Source organism: Balearica regulorum, chromosome 12 (assembly GCF_011004875.1).
Source record: "Balearica regulorum gibbericeps isolate bBalReg1 chromosome 12, bBalReg1.pri, whole genome shotgun sequence".
In the NCBI taxonomy this organism is placed as follows: domain Eukaryota; kingdom Metazoa; phylum Chordata; class Aves; order Gruiformes; family Gruidae; genus Balearica; species Balearica regulorum.
Window position 1 is genome coordinate 23,156,533 of NC_046195.1, and position 24,401 is coordinate 23,180,933.

At 37.6% G+C, this 24,401-nt stretch overlaps 1 protein-coding gene across 3 annotated transcripts in view; it reads right to left on the reverse strand.

Moving 5' to 3' along the window:
- Positions 1 to 512: 512 nt before the first annotated feature.
- Positions 513 to 24,401, reverse strand: part of CTDSPL2 (CTD small phosphatase like 2) — a 45,311-nt gene continuing 21,422 nt past the window's right edge. For all 3 annotated transcript variants that reach the window (XM_075764352.1, XM_075764353.1, XM_075764354.1), the window contains 12 exons: positions 23,996 to 24,204; positions 19,897 to 20,035; positions 17,595 to 17,744; positions 16,916 to 17,131; positions 16,171 to 16,249; positions 15,789 to 15,900; positions 14,784 to 14,870; positions 8,010 to 8,072; positions 7,835 to 7,914; positions 5,434 to 5,560; positions 4,475 to 4,570; positions 513 to 3,934 (listed from right to left, as the gene is read on the reverse strand). In XM_075764352.1, the coding sequence (XP_075620467.1) occupies positions 3,869 to 3,934; positions 4,475 to 4,570; positions 5,434 to 5,560; positions 7,835 to 7,914; positions 8,010 to 8,072; positions 14,784 to 14,870; positions 15,789 to 15,900; positions 16,171 to 16,249; positions 16,916 to 17,131; positions 17,595 to 17,744; positions 19,897 to 20,035; positions 23,996 to 24,187 (1,407 nt within the window). In that variant the 5' untranslated portion in view covers positions 24,188 to 24,204 and the 3' untranslated portion in view covers positions 513 to 3,868. The remainder of the gene's footprint in view (positions 3,935 to 4,474; positions 4,571 to 5,433; positions 5,561 to 7,834; positions 7,915 to 8,009; positions 8,073 to 14,783; positions 14,871 to 15,788; positions 15,901 to 16,170; positions 16,250 to 16,915; positions 17,132 to 17,594; positions 17,745 to 19,896; positions 20,036 to 23,995; positions 24,205 to 24,401) is intronic.

Sequence of the window (24,401 nt, forward strand, 5' to 3'; positions counted from 1 at the left end):
AAGGGTAGGATTTGCAATGCAATAAGGAAGCCAGAACCAGAAGGAAAAATAAAGGAATATGGGTATTTACTCAGTAGCATCACACTATTCCTGTGCTTCTGGACAGCTTTCCTTACCGAACGAGCTCTGCTGCTAGCGGCTGTTTCAGACTGCGGGCCCACACTGCTGCTCCGCTGGCGGCAGAGGGGGTGATGAGACTCTTCCCCACTCCTTCCTGGTCCCTGTCCCCATCAGGGCTCGATGCTCTTTCAACCACGTGTCAGTAGGACTGCCCTCGAACAGGCATCGGACAGAGCTGTGTTTGGGGAGGGGGACCACGTGCCACGAGAAGGATGCTTGCTTCTCGCGGCGAGCGAGGGCAAACCGTTCCAAGGGCTCTGCTGCAGCGGCAGAACGAGCCAGCACCGCTCCTGCTGCGTTTTGGTCTCTTGGCCCAGTGCTCGCACAGCCCACTATTTCTGATAACACGGTTAGGTACTTGGTTTAAAGAAGGTATGTCTCCTTAGCATGCCTTTGGTTGACACCACTCCTGTTCTGGGAGATTTTTAACTGGGTCTGGAAACATTCAGGCTTTTGGATATACTTCAAAAGTAATGAAAACACATTTTCCTACAGAGATGGAAGGTGAAATGAATCAAAGGTGGAAAGGAAGCAAGTTACACCAAGGTGAATGCTAGCCTAGCTATATAGCAACTTGAGGAAGAAAAAAAAGATTGAATGTGTATTTCCAAAACAAGTATGAAAGACGTTATTTTGCTGTCAGAGCCAAGAATGCTCAAACCTCGAACAGAATATGTATGGCCATGTAAAATTAACACACGATTACCACGATCAAGCAAAAGACCACAAATGAAATCATTAAGAACTTTGGAAATAGGATGTTGTGTTTTCTAAAAATACATAAAATTGGAATAAATGATACAACTATAAGACTAACTGCTTGAGTTGCGCAATTCTACATTCAAGACTCAAGTAACGCACGTAGTTGAGGCTCCCCCGGTTATCGGCGTCAGTTTTGGTGTGCACAATTGGATGCAGACTCTCAGCAGAGAAACGGTTAAGTCTCACCCCCAAGACTAGCACAACGAAAATAAAACCTGAGGGATTAGAACTTTGCTTCACGCAAAGACCATTTGTACCAGAAGTGTTTGACATTTTTAGGAACTTACATTTTGAAGAAGGTAGACTCATTCTGCAAAGAAAGTTCAGAATGATAAATACGAGACTTGCAGCGCATTAAAATATTAATATTTAATATGTTTACTAAGCAGTCTCTGTTATTTTGCTGTGCAGCTATGTAGAACTAAATCCCTCCATTTACATTTTGATCTCCTTCACTGATCTGATCATCACCACACAGATACAGCTGTAAAGTGCAATGTATGCTTTGGTTTCCGTAACTAAAGAAAGCACTTTTCGAATGGTTTTAGCCAAAGGTAGGACCCACGTGTTTAAGGACATTATTTGAATGGACGATCATCTCTCTTCACAGTGAGAGAAGAGCGATGAACTACTTCACAAAACCCTTTCGTTCTGGTAGACCAGTGACTTTCAAAGCAGTTCTATCATGTCAGTTACTTGGAGAAATTTGGAAGAATTCCACATTAAACAAGGCTTCACTGTCAAACTACTGAAAAATCTCAGATTTAGATTTACATTTTAACGAACAACTAAGAAATAGTTGGCAAACCATGTAGCAATTGGAATACAAGCTGACCACTTTCAAAATCTATAAATACTTCCAGAACCGTCTTACCGACATAAAACCAGGAAGGAAGGGGGGTGGTTACAGGGTTCACACGTCTGCGCAAAAGCATATATAAAGGTAATGTTATGTACATTTTATTTCAATAAAGACATAAGACAAACAGCGTAAAGATGCCCAGATGCCCTAAAGATAAATACATTTAAAAGATTCTCATTAAAATGAATCTGTAGTATTTCTTTCCTGCAAGCAAAATACCTTTCTTTAAATACAAAAAAAATCAGTATTCTGAATTGCAAATGTTTTCACTTTTTTGCAGAAAATCTGCCATGATGATTTTTTTTTTTAATGAATAAGGATTTTCCACAAAACAGGCTTGCTCTACATGCTAATTTTTTTAAACAGTTCAGTGACACAATGTGCTAGCTACATACACAACAGATAATATAGTAAGAAAACACTCAACCTGATGAAAAGTTAAAATCTTCATTAATACACTGGAAAAAGTTGACATAACTCATGCCTTTTAAAATCAAAAATACAAAAATTAAATGTTTTCCTAAAAAGATTTTCCTTATTTTAAGGACTCATTTGAAAATGAAGCTGCATGTAATTTGTACAATAAAATTGTACAAGTAAACAGGTAATATACATAAAAAATTAATTGACATACTTCTCAATTATCAGTTGTCCACCTTTAATTTCCAATACTGTACTTTCTTAACAAGCATACAAAATATCAAACTTCTCTTTAGAAAAAGTGCCGTTCTGTGACATCTTTTACACAAAAACAGTCTGAGCCTATGGCGTGTTAATGCAGTCGAGAGGCAAAGCATCCTAACTTTTACAAATTATACCTTCCATAAAAAGCCTCCTGAAAAGGAGATTACACACCATTATAAAAATATCGCCCTCTTGTCGTAGCTGCATTAGAGACCCAAGGCTGAAAGACTATTTCCATATAGCATAGGAAACCACTATGATAGCGGACTGCCTGCCTCGGTGGCGTGGGAGTGTACTGTACCACAGGATTATGCATAGTTACTGCCGGGTACCGTCGCTGTCACACCGAGTTTAAACTGATTGTAACGGCGAGTGTCACAGAGGTACCACCAGCCCATGCCAAACACCTTAAAATACTGAGCCACTGCGCAGAACACGTCAGTCTTGGAGGAAACAGAAGGCAGCAGTAATGGAATTGCATCAAACCTAACAGGTGACCGAGCTAGTTCTCCTTTCAAGAGCTGCATGCACAGCATAGTCTGAGGTATTCCTTGTCCATCAGTCCTTGTGCCACTGCCAGATATTGTCTGTCCAGAGTACATGCCATCACAATGGTTTTAAAATATTCTGAATATTAGTAATTCTTATATTCTTCTTATCTAGCCAGTCTCTTGATTTTTGAAAAGATTTCAACTACAGTAGAATATTACAGAAAGAAAATATAAATGCAGGGGTTTCTTTCTAAATGAAACTTACATGGACTAAAACTAGAGAATATTTTTAAACAAATATACAGTATGCAGGCAGACGAAGCAGGAAAACGGCCATCCAACTGTTTAATAAAAAACTAGGAAAATTTGGCTATTTCCAGAAAAACTATGAAGCGCCTCAACTAAAAGGAATGCATAATGAAATTCTAATCTAATACAGGTCAAAAATGTAAAAAGGTTATAAACCTTAACAGGAAAAATAAAACAACTTTTACTGGCCATTCCTGTTGAAATGAGAATCTTAAAAGTAACAGAAAAGTGGCTACAAACCCACTTAGAGCACCGAACAGAGAGAAAGTAAGAGTCCATTTTCAATCTCTGTTATATCATAAAATCCTGTGTTTCTACAGGTCAAACTGCTGGTGGCAGAAACAGAATTCTTTATAAACTGCAGATGTCCTGTACATAAAAAAATTTCATTGGAGTTGCACTAGTTCTAAAGACTTTTCTGTTCTAGCCTGCCTACTGCGTTGTACTGTATTGTACTGAATGTATTCAATCTCAGATATATAAAGTCTCTTTCTGTAACCCTTGATTATTGTTGGGCACCAAAGATAAGAAAAGCAAGACGGGGTACAAAAATGCAAAATTTCAACAGTAATGGCAATGTTTTGTTTTAGTCCAAAAGGGTCCTGCATTTTCTCCCCCTTCAGTAATTAGACAAAAGGCTTTAATCTGGGGGTAGCAAGTCATGCAAGCGAAATCTGTCTCTGATGTGAGGTCGGACATCTTCATTCTGTAGGGGAAAAAGGGGGGGGGACAAAAAAAGTGCATGTTTTAGGAGAATGACCACATCTATACGTCAGATGTTAGCATGGTCCATTTTCTAACACCAGTATTTTAATATAACAACATACAGGCATGAATATATGTAACTACAGGAGACTTTTAGAAATATCTACATAATGTTCACAACAATTTAGGAGTACTTTATTTGCATTTTAAGAACAAAGGCATGCTTCACAGTTGACAACAGGCATTATTTAATCTAAATGCCTACAGATTATCAATTTCATTGTAATTGCTGTTACAATTCTCCATTTCTTGATTAAAAGCACCGTTAGAAATAAGACATTCTGTCTTTTGCGATGTAAATAAGTCCTTATGCATACTTGAATTACTGCCCAGAGTATTCTTTTCAAAGAGAGACATACATGACTTTTAGCAGTCTAAATCTCAGCAACTCAAAGCATCTTACAACATGTGAAAATACTTACGAGAGCTAGCTAACGTTATGAGCGGGGGTGGGGGAGAGCCAAATAAAGGAAACACTTACCAGCTCTACAAGTTTCTCCAGAAATGGGATCAATTTTAGGAGTTCGTTGTCATTTTTATCCATGAACCAGCTTTCTATAGGAATTCCATTTGAAAGCTAAAGTTAAAAAAAAAGTATTAAAAAAATCATCAACACATGATTTATACTTAATTTATCTAAAAATATGACTTGTGAAATAACATTTTCGGGAAAAAGGCTTCCAAGCTAGAGTTTATTAATATGTATTTTTCCTCTGAAGTTTGAATAAAAATTGACTTCCAAAATATCGCCTTCCTTTGCATACATCACTACAAAAATCTCCACATCAAAGCTTAAATAGAACCAGCTCTATAAGTTCCATGGAACTGAAAAGCGTTGCTATTTTGAGAAAAACTGATGTTAAAGCACACCTGGATGCTAACAGTGTACCACTGTACGCAGTTTGTGCACACAAAGTCAAACAGGGTTGGGGCTTTGCTGCGCGGAGGCAGATGAGCCCTCAGAGATCACTCTGCGCCTCTGTCTGGATCGTAGCACTACCGGGCATTGCTCCCCAGGCCTCGGGGAAAACCTCAGTCCCAGAGTACAACTTCGTAGCATTGCAGCATAAGCAATTTTCACAGCTGCGCGTCATTTCAGCCAGTGATTTGTTCTCAATCATTTCACTAGCATTAAAAAACTAAATCCACAACAGAGTCCAAGCAACAGACTTAGCAGACTGGGGCTTTCTTTAGAAAAGCCAACTGAGAAATAAAATCAACTGGTTGTACAGTCTGTTCATGTAAGAAGTCACTTAGTTTGCACTTGATGAGCTTGTCACAAAAATAAGAGAAAAGCAAGCAAACATAAGTGGTTTGTTACAGTTTGGTTTGTAAACTTAAATACAAATTTAAGCACAAAACTTAAATAAAAACGTAGTGTTTCACTGTTCCTTCAGAACGGTTTTTGCCATACCTGAGAAGTTTGCTGACAGTCCTTACCTGATAAGCAAAGGCTTGCGGTGAATTGTCAATGATGATCGTTTTTGAAAGATCTCTACCAAGAATGTTTAAATCCTTTATGTAATTTCCTTGTACACAAACACAATGCTCACGGAAAAGTCGATGCCTGTGAGTAAAGTAAAATACTAATTAATGAGGCAAACTACAACATCTGCATTGCATAGGGGAAGAGTGAACTTCGCCAAATGTTATCCTTTTTTGTCTCTTCTATCTACTTAGCTCCTTTTTAAAGGATTTTTCCCTTTTTTCCATTTGCTTTTGAGCTTTTTACTGGTAAAATTACTAGTTAAGGTGATTTTATATTAACCTAGTTCTGTATTTAAACAGAAAAGCTCAACTCAGATGTAATACGTATTTGTCACCAGGTTCTTGCTTGCTAACCATTTGTACAAAGGGACCCAAAACGTTTAAATGATTTTGCAAGGCCCCAAGATCAGAGATTAGTCCTGCCCAGGTACTGATTTACTGGGGTTTATTATCCCTTTATTTTGTTCCAACTGTTAGAGCAGACGGCCTCCCTGTGCCGCTGCGTGCTAGAACACAAAGTATCAGAAGAAGTGTTTTCTTTTTTATGTTACCTCTGCTTGCAATTAACCTATTTCAGTTATTAGAGCTTGAAAAAAGCCTCGAGGCCTGAACATTCCATCAACTTCTTCCTTTCCAATTAGTCTACTCCCTTTTAATTTATTACAGAAGAAATACATAGTAAATGGATGGATAGGCTAAAAGGACCGAGATTAAAAAAAAAACAGGAATGAAACTGAAATTTCATGGAATATCAACGCAATTATTATTTAAAAATAAACCATGAACTAGACGGATTTTGAGTTTTACACAGTCCTATTACAATACGGTTTCTTTAAGGCTGCTTATTTTTTTAAATTAAGTGTTTTAAAAGCTGTACATAGCGTGCTTAATTTCATAAAGGGGTTGAGTTCCTAATGTTGCTATGGAAGAAAACAAGCTGATGCCTCGGCAGCGAGTGAATTTATATATAGATTCTGAGTCACACGTGTGAGTGCCTGACAAGTCTACCTTTAGGCTAATGTCAAAACTAATCATGCCTTGATGTCAGCTTTTCAGCGGCACATGAATCACAGCTAAATTCATGCATCACACCAATCTTCCTGCAAATTCCTAGAATACTGTTTGGCTGTATACGTTATTATCTTTTTCCTGTTCCTAATGCAGTTAGAACTGCAGTCCTGAATCATGCGTGTTAGGTTCTTGGAGAAAGGTTTTTAACGGTACGGATGCAGGCATAGACTCATTTTCTGTAAGCGCAAATATCTTACTTGTTCATGCGTCCCCTCTGGCTGCCTGATTCAGCTAGGCTCAGATATGCCAATGATCAAAAGTATCTGAAAGTCTGGTTTTGTCTGCCCGTTCAAAACGCAGTGGCCAGTTAAGTTTACCGAAACCAAACTAGGGTTCTGTTGTGCGTGCCACAAAAGCAAGGAATAAGAGAACTTTTCCTGGATTAAAACTAATGAACAGTTTATCTTTATGCTCTTAAGGAAAACGAGTTACAATGTGCCTAAAGCACCAAGTGAAAACAAGCGATGCAACTGCAATCTCAGTCCAAATGGTCACTTTATTATGTGTGTAAAGAAAATCAAGTTTTTCACTGAAGAATATTACAATAAAATGATGCAGAGAAGTGCTTTGCCAATCATGTCTCAAGTACAGAATTTACAGAGTTCTGACTAATCAGGTAGAAGTGTTCTCTTCCCTTTCTTGGGACACCCAACGTAGGGTGAATCCCTGAGAAGACTCCTCTTTGGATTTAACTTTCCCACACCACAGTCCACCTTCCAGATGAGAACAGAAATAATCTCATCCGGCAGAACTGCTTTATGCCTTAAGGAACTGTTACTGAGAAATGCCAATCGCTTCCAAACAAAGCTCAGCATTAAGAAATTAAAACCCAGAACAACTCTACTACAAAACCCACAGACAAATTATTCTGTGACTGAGTAAGAACTAAAAGCATGCTGATTGTAAAGATAACTATACAAGTCACGATTTATAAATAATAAATCAAGTATGACTGGTTTAAAAGTAATCTAATAGTTCATTTTCTTTATTTGCAATGTGTATCCCAAAGCAGCTCAAACACATTTCTGATACTCTGAGCAAGCCTAATGTGCTGCAGAGAATGAACGGCCACGGAGGGCAATGTAAAGCTTATCACCAAGGCAGTAATTCAATCACTTCATTTTTTTTCTCTCACTCTTAGACCAGACAAAACCACAAAGAATCAGTTTAGTGAGACACACTGCAATAACGAACATGTCACAATCACTTTCTTCATCACATTTGTTAGGAAATAGGAGTTAGTTTGCTTACAACAGGTATGTTCACAATTTTCTATTTTTACCTGACCAGTTGCTTTTTAGGGTCTAGTATGTTCAATAACTTGTCTGCATACACCTTCTTAGAAGCAGTAAAAAGAATGATCTATGGATTAAAGGGGGAAAAGTAATTATTTTAGATATAAGTAGGTGAACATAATTTAAAAATGAAATTCAAAGGTGATGTCTAGTTGTTTTTACCTCATAAATCTGAGACATGCGTTCCAGGAATTCTCGGAAGAATGGCCTTAACCGGACATAAACCTGAAGCAGAGACGGACTTTAGTAAAGATTCAAAATACTTCAGCTATTGCCTGCACTACTAAGTATCAGTTTGTAAAGATTAGGTCAAACAAGCATTATGAATAAAGTAAACAGCAAATATTAACTTCCTACAGAATAACAACTCAATTAAAACAATATTAAATTAGCTTGCAGCCTAAGCAGCTGTACTTGAAAGTATAAGAAGATAAAACTAGGCTTAACAACTTTACTGGAAATATTGATGGAATTAGAAATAATTTCAATGAAAATATAAAAACTTGGACAATCTCTAAAGAAAAAATGAAACTGGTTGCTTTGACTAAACATTTTGAATCAGCTTCACCAGCTGGGCAGCATCAGTTCAATTACTAGATAACATGTACCAGCACATGAACTAAATCATATTCTTAATAACCTTCTTCCACTAAGTACTACACATTGAATAGGGGGGTGTCAGAAGTGATTAGAAAAAAAAAAAAAAAAAAGGCTTCAGCTGTTGCCAAATCTCCATAAATTCAGATACCACCAGCACAGAGCTGCTGACACACATAAAGAGAGATACCAAGTTCGGAGACTTGTGCATCTCGCTCTGATTTAACTCCAAACACAAGACTTGAGCTCACATGGAGACATCTGTATCAACCTGCGGCTTTGGGCAACAGCCCAGTACCAGGGCAGACGTGCCAAGCACTGTTCTATTCCTGCGGTACAACATTCAAATTTCTATTTGAATGATGGCCTGCTGTGGCGTTTGGCACAGATCCGGTGACCTAAACCAACAGTGATGACATGCGAAGGGGTAAAAGTGACAGCCCTACACTCTGCCTACCTTTCTTTTTGGTTCAGAGATTGCCCTATATAGAATTACACGGGTTTGAGGAAAGAGTTACTGAAATATCTAGAAAGAGAATGGAGTGTATCGAACTACTTTTGATTTCAACTAAGGTAATTTCAGCTTTATCAATTTTTTTTAACAGCCAGTTAGGAATAGGCTTAAATTTACCTTCAAATCACAGTAAATCTCCACAAAGGATTTGTATTACTTGAATTGAATTGTATCAAATTTCTACATGGACACAACGAAGTGACCAGTGAAGAAGAAAAGGGAAATAGTTTAAGAGAATACAAAATTTCATATTGTTAGCACATGCTGCAATAGATCTTGGTCCTTTAAAGGAAGCACATATTTCTAAACCAATGTGAATTTCATTATCTAGCTTAAAATTTGGTAATGCTTTTATTTGTTTCTTTTTTAAAGTGTCTAAAATTCTGGCTTAAGTTTCCAGAGTGACCAGTTACTACAGTAACACTTAAGTTTTCTTTTTTTCCCCTACACTAGGAGCAATCATCAAAAGCAGACAATCTTATCATGCCCAGTAATGGGAGCTCTACTTCTGGCATGTGAAGATACACTCGTTGACTATGCAAATGAGGTCTACTTCCCTTCTCATTCTGGCAAACCCACATTTGGAGGCAGTACATACATATCCCTCAAATCGGCTGTTAAGGACAGTTTGGAGAGGCCACAGCCTGTCCTTGACAGGCTGCTGGGCTGCTTTTACCCAAGATAACTACTGAAAAGCCAACTCTCTAAATACAGAGTTGACAAGTGTGTCTTTGCCCCATGTCTTCCGACATCGGTAAAATCTTTGTGAAGAAAACACCTCATCTTGCCATAATAAGGTAGTGAAGTTTTGCTCAAAAGACTAGACAATGAATTTACCTTGCCACCAGAACAAACATAATTAATTAACACAGAGGCTCGAGGTGACCAGATGCTAACTAACATTCAAGTTGTTTGTGATTGTAAATTCAGTGCAAATTGTTCACTCTGAGCGTTTGCCCTGTCGTTAGCAAGCATATAACGCAGCCAGCAACCTCCCTAGTTGTAACCCAGCGTTTAAGGGAAGGTAAGATCATGTTTGGCAAATGCCAAAAGGATTATTCTGTTCATGTCATTCTTCCCGAGTAAATATTTACTTTATTGTGACCTAAATCTTCCTCTTCAGAACTAAAAAGTAAGTCACAGAAAGGATATTAATGTTTTCACTGCACATGAGATAATGGTTGCTAATGGTGGTAGGTAAAGAGGATGATATTTGGTTCTAAGGTTTCTTCAAGAGCTTGATTTCAAATTAACCACCCTATTCTCTGTTACAGAAGAAACACAGATATCATTTCAGAAAGTCTCTTCGACATCTCTTCAGTAAGGTGAGGCATCTGTTGATATTTCAACTGCCGCTAATATAAATAAAAACATTTTCTATTTAATTTATTATTCCTTTTAAATCTGGATTGAATTAAATTGGTCACAATGGCAAGTTAAAAGAATTTTAAAAGTCATCTGATTAGATCAGAGAACAGTTATGGCTGCCTGGGTTCCTCACATGTGCACACTCTTTCTGGTTCATCTTTCAGTTTTCTTGAGCCTGCAGCTAATGGCAGCATCTTTGTAGTGTGTTCTGTTGTAGACTACCGCCACGCAGTCATACGCGTGTATCTATCTTAATATCCATCTTTCTCTAAGAAGTTCAAATGTGAATGCAAACATGAAATCCAGGGAAAATAACTTGTTTGAAGAACCTGTATTTCTAATCCCAGCTTATACACGCACATGTAATTGAACAATAACATCGAGGGCAGATTCACTGGTTTGTGACACTCTGGCACAACATAAGGCAACCGCATCATTATACACAGCTACAAGGAGCCGGCACAGAGCTCCGGGTAACCAAAGTAGAACAATTAAGTAACCAAAGTAGAACACAACACATCCATCACTCTGATGAATAGATCTAATGTGAAAGATAATTTTTGAAAATATAGATAGAAGTCTAATAATAATTTTCACTGTTTTTAATGACTGAAAGTTTGTCAGCAGAGATACATGCTATCATCTACTTCAAAGTGACTTATACTCAGAAATGCGTAACATATATGAAAAGCCCCCTCACAGTTTTCTTGTGGGTTTTCTTGTTTATTGGGTTCCCCCCTGCCCCAAATGATCATCACATCCCATTATTTCAATGGCAACAAAATCTGAATGTGCAAAATCAAAACTGTCGTTCAATGCATTCCTTGTTCCAAATATACAAGGCTTTAATTCTTCGAAGGTGGAACTGGAAGGAAATGTTACTCCTTTCATGCATTAAAACCCCAACAAGACACATATTCCACTTAGTGTCAAAATCTCTGACATTACAGTAACGAATTTCAGTATACCTGTAGCATTCCTCTATACCTGATGATTTTACAAGGTGAAAGCCAGAGACAGGTTAGTGAACTTGCCCAGGATGAGCACTCTGCAGCATGGCAAGACCCCTGCCTGGCCCCGCTGCATCCCTGTCCCCACCTGAGCGTGGGGCACGCCAGACCCCAGCCCCAGGCTAACCTGGCTGCTCCCAATCTCCCCTGAAAGTCTTGACAGTCTGCTGGAAGGGCAGACAGCATGTGCAGCCAGCAGACCCGAAGCTTGATGGCTCTTCTGTTACTTCCCAGAAACAGAGTGGAGTTCATGAGAAGACAGAGCCCGAACTCACAAGCATTGTTTGCCTCGCTCCTCTGCAGTAACAAAGTAAAGGATTGAAGTAGTCATTGGTGGCAGGAAGATGGAATCCATGTAACACTATATTCAGTAACCTACAAGTGACCTATGAAGTTCCCAAACATCTTTCAAGGATCAAAGGGAATTATTCTGTAATAGAGCTGTAAAGATGCATTTCAACTGAAGAACTGAGAGAAAACATCTGCCTTTTGGCTATGGCCTGCTAACGCACGGAAGATATCCTTCGTGTGGAACAGAGGGCCAGATGATCTCATGTCTGAGACTTGAAGCCAGCAACAGAAACAAAACCTCTTTACCAAGAAAAAAAAAAAAAAGATAAATTTCTTCATAAGATAAGCTGCTTATCTTATTATGTAAAGTAATACAAAGAGTACAAAGTCTAAAGTCTACAGTTGAAAAGTTGAACATTTATTTTTGTTTTCCAGTCAGATGCAAGACAGATACGGTATTTAAGAAAATTTCAGCTTTGCAAAGACTGTATTTTTACTAAGTCCAAAACTTAAACACTAGTATAATTTAGAGGGTTTTTTTTTTTCCAACCAAAACACAAACAAATTCATTGTGTCAAAAGCCTGAAGTAAGCAAGCCCAACTGTACCCATTTCACAGTTTTTTCTGTTTATTTTTTTAAAATGGGAATTGGTGAGTGTGACTCATCCAAAGGTTTTAAAACCCCCTATATATCAGTGCTGGAATCACATGGTGACGTTGAACTTTGCAGAACATTGCTCTATGCTCAGACATTAAACAGTTCTTCTCTTCTGCATCACTCTGGGCAAGTTATAAGAAATAACTTAGGAGCAAACAAGCCCATATTTTTAGAAATCTTTCTTTAAAACCAGACCATCACTTAGGATCACTGAAACAAGCAACAACAGAGCTGAGTTCTTGGACATGAAACTTGTGCTTGACTCGAGGGCCAATGGAGTGTAGCTGTATTTTACAACAGACCTTCTAGAACCCAAGACAATGTGATTCTTGCTGTTGTAGGATCCTACAATGGCCAGTTCTGGAGCATCTTTTCGAGACACGCCTGGTTTATCATCACACTGTTACTGGCTTGATGCCTTCAGATGGGTATGAAAATTGAAATGCTATGAACCCAGGCTCACACTTGCAGTATTAGTCAGACTTAATGTGAGAAAGATAAGATATTCAGTAGGAAAATGAGTACTGAGCCAAGTTCTACTCTTTCTTAAAAAATAATTAATAGATGATTGTCTAATATTTCTGGAAACCCTACATGAAAGTGGTACATATTTTGGTAGTAATGGAAAACATCTTCAGAAATGCTCTTCCACATGGAGTATTGTTTTCAGTGGGTTATATTATGCAATACTTTATATATAGTAATTTGCTGACTTCTACTTTGCTCGGACAGCTTAGTGTCTGCTGCTCTGTTGCCAGCTGAAATTACTTTCAAAATGAAATATGGAGATGTGAAAGCAATACAGGACAATACCAGAGGTGACAGTCAAATTGATAAGCAAAAGAAATACATTTTAAAAGCTGATAAATTGCTAATCACTGACTAAAAACACTGAGAAGGATATGAAATACCAACACATGTCTTTTCAACTTTTATCACAGGAGAAGATTATTTGTCTTTTTGCATATTATACCCTAGTTAAAGACAAACTTAACTGTATCCTTAAAATATCTGTCTTCCTTATTACCTGTTACCTAGTAAGAGGTGAATGTTTTATCAGTGTCTAGTGCAATGTAAACCCAGCAAAACAGAATACAGTGATCAGGAGAGCACGTTCAAAGGCAGCGGCCGGCTTTCTCAAGCCTGCAAGAACCTCTTGTTCCTTGGCACACCCAGGCTAGACTCTAGAGAGAGCTAAGAGAAAACTTATCCAGGACCCGCACGGTAACTGTACTGTATCAAGGGCTGTACAGGCCTGTGTACAAGGCCGTTAAATAAAGCTTTAGAAATATTGTAAGTCACTCTCTTCGTTGATTTCAATTTCCTAAAGTCAAAATCCCGGTTAGATCTCAGCATAAACATACAATCTCTAAAAGGACTGCAGTCATAGACAGAAAATACTCAAATCATACTGAGATCTCTTAAGAGAAGGAAGGAAGGAGAAAGTGAAGCTTTAGTCTTCTTGATTCTGTTAGCAGTGTCAAGAACATCCAAAGAACTAATTCTAAGACTTCTTCCAAGTTCAGCCTGGAAGAAACTGTGCATGGCCATCACCAGAGATAAGATAAGCCCATGTAGAAAAATTATTTCAAGGGTTTTTATATGCAACGGCGAAGAAAAACATTTTTAAAATCAGGAAAAATACCTGGACAAGCGTCCTTTTAAGGTGCCTGATGACTGGCTCATTCTCCAAAGATACTACAGTGGGGTCCAATATCCTGCGAACTACATGGTGGGGAAGCTGTTGCTACTCCCAGGTACATCACACAAAAGGACCTGAGAACAACAGCTGGGGTCAGTGCAGCATCTCTGGCAGTTGCTGGAAGAGAGTTCTTCCTTCCCATGCTTTTCCTTTATGGTACGTCAGTGTCACACACACACAGAACTAACACCACCTCCAAAAGCAGAACAAAAACCTCAATCTAGCGGTCTCCACAAGACAATCAAAAAATCACTCTAAGTACCCAGCAGAGTCTCTGGGAGTAAAGATGCAGAACTGGAACTGGCAAAGTGTACAGCAAGTCTAACGACCACGACAGAAGCATCTGAAGATGTCTTCTATAAAGAAAAAACGATGGAGCAATGTGGACTGGTTTTCCCTACCAGAAAGTTAAGAGTCGGTGAGAAGCTGTACCTGGGAAGTGATACTGCCTGAACTTTCAGTGTTCCTGCCTCCACCTGCCGGCAAGGAGAAAGGCTGTTGCTGCAGATCGCTGCTACAAAGATCACTCACGCTCTCTTAGCAATGAATGGTTACAACTGGAATCAGCAACCGACATTACCCCGTTGTGGTGGCAATAAACAGTGCTCCACAGTAATTCTAATACAGGAAAAATCCACCTCGCAAAATTTGACACCTGCAGTTTATAATCCAGACAGTTGTTAAATGCCAGACAGTTACTTATTTCTCTTTAAAGAAGATAAGAAATACACACAGCAAGAATTCATATGTTAAACAAAATAAAAAGGTATATATTTTTTCAGTGCACACTAATTACCTGGTAAATGACATCTTGAAAAAGGACTGGAAAAGTGAGTGCAGCATCTTCTAATTCATTTAGACTACAGTGCACTAATGTTTCATCCTATTAAAAAAAAAAAAAAAGAAAAGATGATATAAAAGAAAGATTGTGAAAAGAATGCTGAAAATAGAAGTAGTTTTCTGGATTTTTATGCTCATTTTAAGGTAGGTTTATTTAGTCTGGAAAATTTATTTTTGTGCAAGTGCTGTCAAGATTGAAGAATTCTTAGAATGAATGATATATTTCGTTGTTCTTTCAGTTTTTGAAAAAAATTTCCACTTTGAATTGTGTGCTAGGGGCATAATTATAAGAAGGTATCTTAATTTTGTAGGCTATCCTGTCATTCAGTTCAAGTCTGCACCTGTCAATCTGAATAATCTATCCACTCATACGACCACGGGAGGACATGCCAACTGATACTGTTCATGATAAAATAATGTTCTTGACATCATTAACAGGGTCTGAAACAACTTTCAAAAAAGAAAGTCTAAAAGAAATCATTATAAAGACAAATATATTTAAAATATAAATAAATAAAAACACTTCTGTTTTTTATATTTTAAAAAGTGGATTTGTGCCCCCTAAGAGTAAGAATGTTCTAAGAATTAAAAGATTCATTTTTGACCTATCTAGATGCAAGACATAAGAAGCTGAATTTTCCCATTTATTACATCTCATTTTTTTCCACACTGGATTTCAGAAAGCTTTATGGGGACAGATAACTCTTTGTTTGAGGCGATAAAAGTTGTAATGCCTTTTTTTTTTTTTAACCCGGATGTTAAGTATTCAATACAGCAAGCATTCTATTCTTGCCACTATTAAATTTTTTTAATGGAGACTATAACTAAAAATACTAAAAACTGCGTAACCTTCACCAAGGCCTTTTTGTTTAAAGCAAAGATTAATGATTCCAGCAACAAACAAAACAAATGAAATGCTACGCATCCCCTGCTTTTGGTATGTGTTTATAAAGATATTTACCAAGTCTAGAACTAATGAGAATTCTGGTGTGCTTCTTGTTTTTAGTGGAAGAGCTGGCTTCCTGTTAAGTTGTTCTTCTGTTAGTGGTGGAACATGTTTGATGAAATAATATCTGAAAAGAATACAGATTTTGCTGTAGAAATATATATACATTATTTAACTGGTAACATTGTAGCCCAACTTAATATTTCAAATATTTAAGGCTGCACAAGAAGTAAGTATTTTCAATTGAAAAAACCCCACATCAACATACACTTATTTTTTTAAGTTAAGAGCTTTTGGAATTCATCACCATAATATAAAAGTGTTCCAACTTAAATAAAAATGTCTTAATACCCAAAATTATCAATTTAATATTTTCAGCACAAACATCAGCACTTACGGATCAAAGACTTCCCAGTCTTCTTCATAGGTGGCTTCCGCATGTGCTGATGAGTAGCCACTGTCTGGAGATACTGGTGCTAAAATTCAACGAAAATGACCAAAACCAAAAATAAAACAAAAAACCACAAGAGCTAGTCTTATTAGTGCAGTTTTTAGAAGTGAAAATTTGCACTTGATGCAGGCGTGCCTCAAACAACAAGAACAAAACCTCTCCCTTCACCCCTCCCTCTCACCCAGGGTTCCTCCAAATGGCCTGTGCTGCTCACAGGAAGCTGCCCGAGAGCCTGACGTCACTCACGTCATGCCACAGCCCTTCACGACCTGGCCAGAACGACAGTGCCCGTACAACACAGCACGGCATCCGCGCAACCGGATGAGCATGAGCTACTGCGACGCACATTCCAGCCCAAGAAGCTGGCACAGCTCTTCCAGTCGGCAGCTCAGGGAAGAGGGTTCAATATTAATAAAACTGCCTTTCTTCTGGAATCTTTGTTTTCATTTGAAGAAATGTTATGAGGTCAACTGAGTTATACCAGGAATAGATGAGACTTGCCAAAACTGTGTCTTTAGTGCATAAAAGAGATCGATCTATTGAACATAAAAATCAATATTAATACTGTTTGCATGCCCTAAGCAAACGTGAAATATTAATTTATACAAAATGTCAGAGCTAGGATTTCCCTCAGAGCACAAATTACATACAGCTTCAACGTTTGGGTCCAAGGCAAGGACGCATTTCTTACCTGTAAGTGGTGGCAGGTCACGGTCATTTGTTTCCTCCACTTCTTCCAGACCATTATTGACAGTGGATCTGACCTGCACTGCTTGGCTAGTATAAGCTGCTCCATTGGTCGATGTTGCAGTACTTGTAGTAATCTCATCTACCTGTTCCATATCAAGTTGTTTGACTATTTCTTCAGCTTCAACAGCTTGTCCTGGAGAATCTGATCCTGATGTTCCTGAATTAAGATTTCAGCACACTCACAGTCATTGCCTTTAAGCTGAGTTACCTATCAGAGTACTGATGGTCATTATTAACCATAGGAAAAAAGTTTCAGAATAATTGAAGATGGTTGCATTTGATTCACGTTACAAAAATAAGAACCAAATTGAAGACCAGGACAAATGCCTTCATGTTTGGGTCAAGGAACTTAATACCATTATTTATTTATTTATTAAGAAAAGGTACACTGCTAGATACTTACACCTATGAAAGACACGTTCTAATGCATATAAACTTATTGCTTCTTTTACTAATGACTGACCCTTCTAAGAATAAAGGAGGCCTTTTATCTGGTAGTAGTAACTCTTGGTCTATAAATCAGAAGGAAAAGTGTACTGCTGCTCAAAACAGCTTTTTCTTTAAAAAAAACCAAAAAACTATCATTCTTAAACACTATTAGCTTTTAAAATAATACTCACCATTTTTATTTGCTGGTGAAAAAAAATTGAAAACAGGAGAAAATATGGTTCCCAGTAATGTAGTTCGTGGGGGACTGCCAGTGGCAGGATTATCTTCTAATTTTCCATTTTGCTTTACATGTTGGTTTGTCATTTCGTAACTTCCAGCTTCTGTAAAAGAAAAGTTATGAAATATAATACCATGCTTCTGTTTTGCACTGTTACATGCTCTCTTTTATTATTACTTTCACTATAGGAAAGATCCCTCTTGCTCATGGTTCAACTTGGTCAACAAAAAAGGATACAACTTAAAAAAAAAAGTGAGCTAGCAATTTAGTAACATAAAAACGAAATGCCAATTTTCAACACAGTCTTCAGTTTAACACTTCAAATTAAGAAGCACTCATTGTTTATAAAAGTATGCTATAGATTAACAAATAATAGAAGTTTAAATCCTTTAAATGGGCTTGATGATGGAAGACTGACGTTAAGATGCTGCACACCTTGCACACAAATAGATGTCAGTATCAGTGGGGCTCCACTAGATGGAAACAAGAGAAAGAGTCAGTGGAACTCCGATGGCTGAACCTCCAAACTCACAAGATCAAGTCCATATTTTATTATTTGCTACAGATACACATGCACATATGTATAAAAACAATTATGAAGTAAAACAATTTTTAGTTGTTATCACAGGTAACACAAGACACAGAATTAAATAAATCTTCCCATTACAAAACATAATGTGTAACAATTCAGGTTTTCTATAAATGTGCATGTACAGTAAAGTATATCCTAGAACTAAAAATTGCCATCTTGTGGCTGAGCTCCAAGACACAGTTCTGGGACTGAAATGAAAGAGAAGTTATTTACTTCACAGTAACAAGTCTTTGAGATGTCTGTCCATATGGAAGTAAGCAAATGTACTTTGTGCACATGAGCTGAGAACCTTTTTGTCAGCTGAGCCTGATGGAGCTGCACGAGTACTTCACACTTCCTATCGTTTCTATATAAATCATAGGGTGTGCCAGCTGCAACTTGGTGCCTCCACTAATACGGAATATTTTAACTATGCACTTCATATCGCTGTAACAGCAACATGGGCTCCGTGTGCTTTATGTGCATATCTCACAACACACTCAATTTAAGTCAATAGTTTCTCTTTCATCTTTGAGCACCATCTGCAGGCATCACACTAAGCGGGTGCATATCCGTGATCTCTTCAGGAGGCAAAAACCTTCATTAGCAGTAGCAAATACTGGAAAAGGGGTTGCTCCAAAAGCCATATTCCACAGACATCCAACAACCAAACAGGTAATTCTCTCACAGAGTAACCTTTCCATCACTGAAGTCGCTCATTTGGAGCTCTGTCCTCTATTTAGCTACTGATTTTGCAAACCTTGTTGGACTATGAAATCTCTGAGACCTCTGCCTTGCTGACAAACTTGGCAGAAACCAGACAATGGATTCCAAAGTTACCAGGGGAATGGAGAATGAAGGAACAATGACAGGCTGCACAATCATGCAAGTCTTGTTTCCTTAGAAAAGAAGTTTAAAAAATGGATTTTTTTTATAGTTGGATTTGGAACCACAGCTGCTACGTTAAATGTCACTGACCATTTCATCATGTCATTATTAGAGATATTCAAAAAGAGATAATCTTCACAGGGATGTGGTCAAACACTGGAACAGGGTTGTGGAAGCGCCATCCTTAGAAATACTCAAAACTCGACTGGACAAGGCTCCAGGCGGCCTGATCTAACTTCAAAGTCAGATCTCGCTTCAAGCTGGGTCAACATTGCTGTGAGGGGCACGGGGGACTGGCCCAGGTGACCTTTAGAGGCCCCTTCCCATCTAAATTTTCCTATGATTCTATGACAGAAACATCTCTGTGTGTTTGACAAGCACTTTCAATATCTAAGGACACCTGGTTACTTCCACAAAGGTCACGAGTTGGGAAGTTACATGCCACTTTTTTTTGTGGGCAAATGGGAGAAGACCTAAATCAAAGAATTATTATTGGCTTTTTAGAACAATAATTTTTTAAAAAGTTAAATTAGTTCCAAAATAGCTGGTCACGATCACACATCCAAATTGTTCTTACAAGGATATAGTGGATGTGTCTGAGAAGTAATGTTGCAATTATTGCTCACAGTCTTAGAAACCTTATTTTGGTACTATTAGGTCAGCCCTGCCCTCACTGAAGTCAATCATAAACCCCTTAGTAACCTCCACCGCTGAAATGTCCTATACTAGTTATCAGCTGTAAGACCGCTGAATCACCATTTGACTGCAACAACATAGGATTAGAGTATTTACAAACCTCCATTCATTTGACTTTTCCGTCGTACTCGAGAGATCTGTTTATTAGGCTTTTCTCCTGTTTGAGGTGTGGATGTAATCAAGTTGTTATCTATATCCCGATCAATTCTACTTCTTTTTGCAGGATTTTCTCTTTCTTCCTTAAAACAGAAAAGGGAGGGGGAAGAAACATACTGAATAGTGCCCTCTTTTCTCTGCTGAATACTACCGGAAAACGTTCGCTGTTAAGGAAAGTTTCACAAAAGATCCATTTATTGTTCCACTTCCAGATGCAGAATATGCAATATGTATCTGGCCAGCTGGAATTTTAAACTCATTCAAACTGACACCACTCAAGGTAAATAGCAAAGTATTGGGAAAGAAAACTGTACTTGGAACTTCTGCAGCAGAAAAACTCTAAGTACTATTTCACTGGATAGCCAATTTATAAATATTTAAGTGCCATGGAATTGGGGAAACATAGAGACAAGGCGACTAAAATTATCTGAAACTTGATTTCTCTGCCTGACAAATATACAGGAAGCAAACTGCACAACAATATCCAATATGAAATTCTCTACCATGCTCCCTACATAAAGCGGCTTGCTAAGTTGTATACAAGTATATAACTTGCTGCTATCCAATCCGTATCAGACAGTACACGGCGAAACTTAGCTGTTAAACATGTTGTAAGCAAGGGCTAGGACCCAACAATTATTGTCACCTGTAAGTAAGTGGCTGTCCTCCCCTGTGGCACTTACACGCATGATATGGAACCACACATTTTTGCATATTTTCTGTGCATGAGTATATGGGTAGGCACACATGTTCAAGACAGGTTTCTCCCCCTTTTTCCCCAAAGCACCTACTACAACATAATAAAATGGCAATCTGAAATCTAAAGCATCACCATACAGAGTACACTGAAATGTAAGGTGTGAGACAATGCAAAATAAATTGAATTAAATACAAAAATAAATAATGAGGCCACAGACCGTATCAAAGTTAATTAAAATTTCCATTTTAGAATTACAATATTACCTTTCTGGAGCAGCAGTTTCACATCTTTAAAAAGGAAAGAGAAAAACAGTTTGCGTGCTCCAAAAAAAAAAAAGTAAACAGATCTTTTAGAAAAATTAATCTAAGGCCCGTGCTAACAGCACAGTAGCTGAAAGAAATACTAACAAACATGGAAATGTATTGACATCCATACCAGAAGACAAGTGAACACCACTGATCGCAAAAGCTTCCTACTGGCAATATCCTTCACCAACAACCTTGGTGAGAACAATCTAATTACTACCACTTAGAATTAATAATATGTATATACCATAAATCCATATAATGAGAGAAAACGGATGGCTCACTGAACTGATAAAAGAACAGTAAGGCATCTCATCTTCTGGGTCATTTGTTCAAATGTTTGACACTGGCAAAAAATGGGAGAAATTAATTAACTTCTAAAAGCTATCCACTGGCCTTCACGAAATGAGTTGTGCTCTCATTCTGCTTTATGGAAAACAAGTGCAAACCAAAAACGACAATGGAAGCAGGAAATCTGGCTGATGGTATCAGCACAGGCATCAAGAATTCACCAAATCTGGAGATCCCTTTCACGCTTCAGAAGAGGAGCTATCATGATGTGGTGTGAAAGCTCATGCTGCTGTGCCCATGTTGTACAAGTTAATAGAATTCAAAGGTGAAATCAGATATAACGGTATTGTACTACTTGGTTTATACACTGACAATTTTATTGTACAGGTATAGAACTAAATATACCTATTATATATACTTCTATAACAATCTATTTCAATTCCATTTTCTATCCAATTCAACATAACCCATTATTATCAATAATTGTGCCATAAGGAACATGACAATGTCACAGCGACATAAATATTTTGTTTAATTTTAGGCTGTTTTCAGAAACCACGTATGTATTAAGGAATGGCCCAAACTGAGACTAGAAGCAATGACAACACTTTCGATGTCGATGTAACTTCTGACAGTGCTAGAACCCCCCAAAACTGAACAAGTTTAGAGGAACTTCCAACAGCAAGTTCTACTGTATTTCCAGTGTTAACATTTAACAGTGTTAAAGTTTAATAGTACTTCCTGTACGCATACATGTATTGTTTTTTCTGGTATATTGGATCTGTCCTTTTGTAAATGACAAACACGATTGTGCACTCAATACTATTGCTGACCTGCACAGGGGCCATGAACTAGCAAAAGACCTCAAGATCAGACCTACCACCACCCTCGTTTGGAGAGCTACCTTTCAGCCTCTGGTTTCTCTAACTGAAGAGCTGTAAGGTTTTTTCAGGTTTTGTTTAAGGAGTATTTCTAATAAGACATTTTTACAATACCAGTTAAATGACCTATGACTATGATCGAAATTGTCAAGGTATACTTGTTATGAAGGCATTTATTGCTGTAAATCCATATAACCTCAGTGGTGATTCAGATTTTAGCATACCCATAAACGAACTACTATGCAAGTTGTACACACGCACTATCTTGAAGAGTTATAACGTTTCCATGGCAGCCACAAGACTACTTTGTTAAGTCATTAGCGTTTTGGAAGATAGCCCGGCAGTATCAATATCATGCCATGCTAATGCCACTGGAACCACTCCAAGTCCTGCTACAGGCACAGGAGAGGACATGAAAGGAAACAGGAGAAAAAAGTGGACATTTTAAATTAAAAACCCTGTCCAAAAAAAAAAAAAAAAAAAAAGAATGAAATGTAATCCAAAGATTTGGAAGAGGAAGGGAAGAGAAGAGAGGAAGAGAGAAAGTTAACAAATCCTTAAAGAGACAAAGGAAAGGAAAACCAGACATATTTCCCTTATCTTAAAATTCCAATGTAAAATGTTTTGCTTAGATTTCAGTGTTTTGTTGCAGTGGTTTTGCAGCCAAAATGTTGCACTACTGAGCTACAATACAGATGCTGAATGTAATATAGATTAATTGTCCCGGTTTAATGAAAAACAAAATGTAAGCAGATTTAACTATTTATTTTTCCTGAAATATTTCTTTGTTGGTACTTCAGTGTTTCTATGATAAGTAATTAACACATGCCATAAAATATTAAATTTCACTATATTTTTGACAATTTAAGAATATACTGTTAGTTTAATTAAAATTATTTCAACTTCAGCTTGTTACAAAATTATCGTTTCAATACTTACTTCAAAACCCAGAAAATACTTCTAATTTATATCCTATTTTTATTTATCATATAGTTAATCTGGGCTACATTTTAATTTAGTTATGACTTCTTGGTGACTCTTCTTTAAAATTTACAGCCACATAGTGTCAATATCTGGACTGCTGGGGCTGAGTTAAGTTTATTTTTTTAACTAGCCTCCCTTTACAGAAAAAAAACCACAGGTTTTTGAAGCAACTGCAAGGTAACATTCAGTCTATCAAAGTAAATATATATAAAATTCACCCTCAAAACGTACATGCAAGAGGTTTTAACATGTGAAGATTAGTAAAGTTCAGATTCCTGCCTGGATCAAGGCAGATGAGATTTAGTAGTTTAGCCCTGACAACGTCTGCAGTTGACCCACTACGCGAGGGCAGCGTTCACTGCAATAAGATACTGAGTAGTCACCTCAATTTCACAATAGCTGAATTTGTGAGGTTTGACCTTTATTGATTGAGAGACTCCTAAAAATTCTGAAGACAAATGCTAAAAGTATTCAGCAAATTTATGCTTACAGACTCGCTTTTCTTAGTTGCCAGTACTGGCAACTGCCAAAGTCAAAGAATCCTCAAACCAGAAATTAAAAATCTACTGAATTTACTAGTCAATATTTTCACAAAGAAATACCTAGGTAATAAATCCTGTGATTTATTGGATTATCTTAAATAGCACTACAATTGACTCTTGTAGGGTTTGAAAGTCTGTTTTTTGGGTTTTTTTAAAATATCTGTTACCTGACACAACTATCACAGCTACTTCTCACCTTCCAATTCTTTACAAGAATGTTTTGCTTCCACCACATTACATGTTTATTTATTCTTAAAAGAAATGTTTTAAAATCAAATTTAACCGAGTATGACCCAATTAAAAAAAAAAAAACAAAAGAAGAAACCCACTGATGGCATACCTTGGGTGTGCTTCCTTTAATAAACTTTTTGATTGAAGACAACAAGCCAGTTTCATTTTTCTGTGGTTTTCCTCCGCCAACAGGTAAGCTCTCTTCCACCTCCGAATGTTTCCTCTTTGCCCTCAAAGCACGTTGTGTGTGAATTTGATTCGATTGCTGAGAAGCTTTCCGCGTTCTCAGCCTCATTTTCATGTGTACCACATGTAAAGCTATAAAAGGAAAAAAACAAGAATACTTAGTCATTGAAGAAATGTATTAAGCTTCAGATCATGAACTCAAAAAATTATGTAACACTGACAATGCTCTGATGCACTGAGCTTTTACATCCGTATATACATTTAAAGCTGCAGGAGGGGAGATGGAGATGAGATCTGAGGCAGAAATCCTTCCCTGTGAGGGTGCTGAG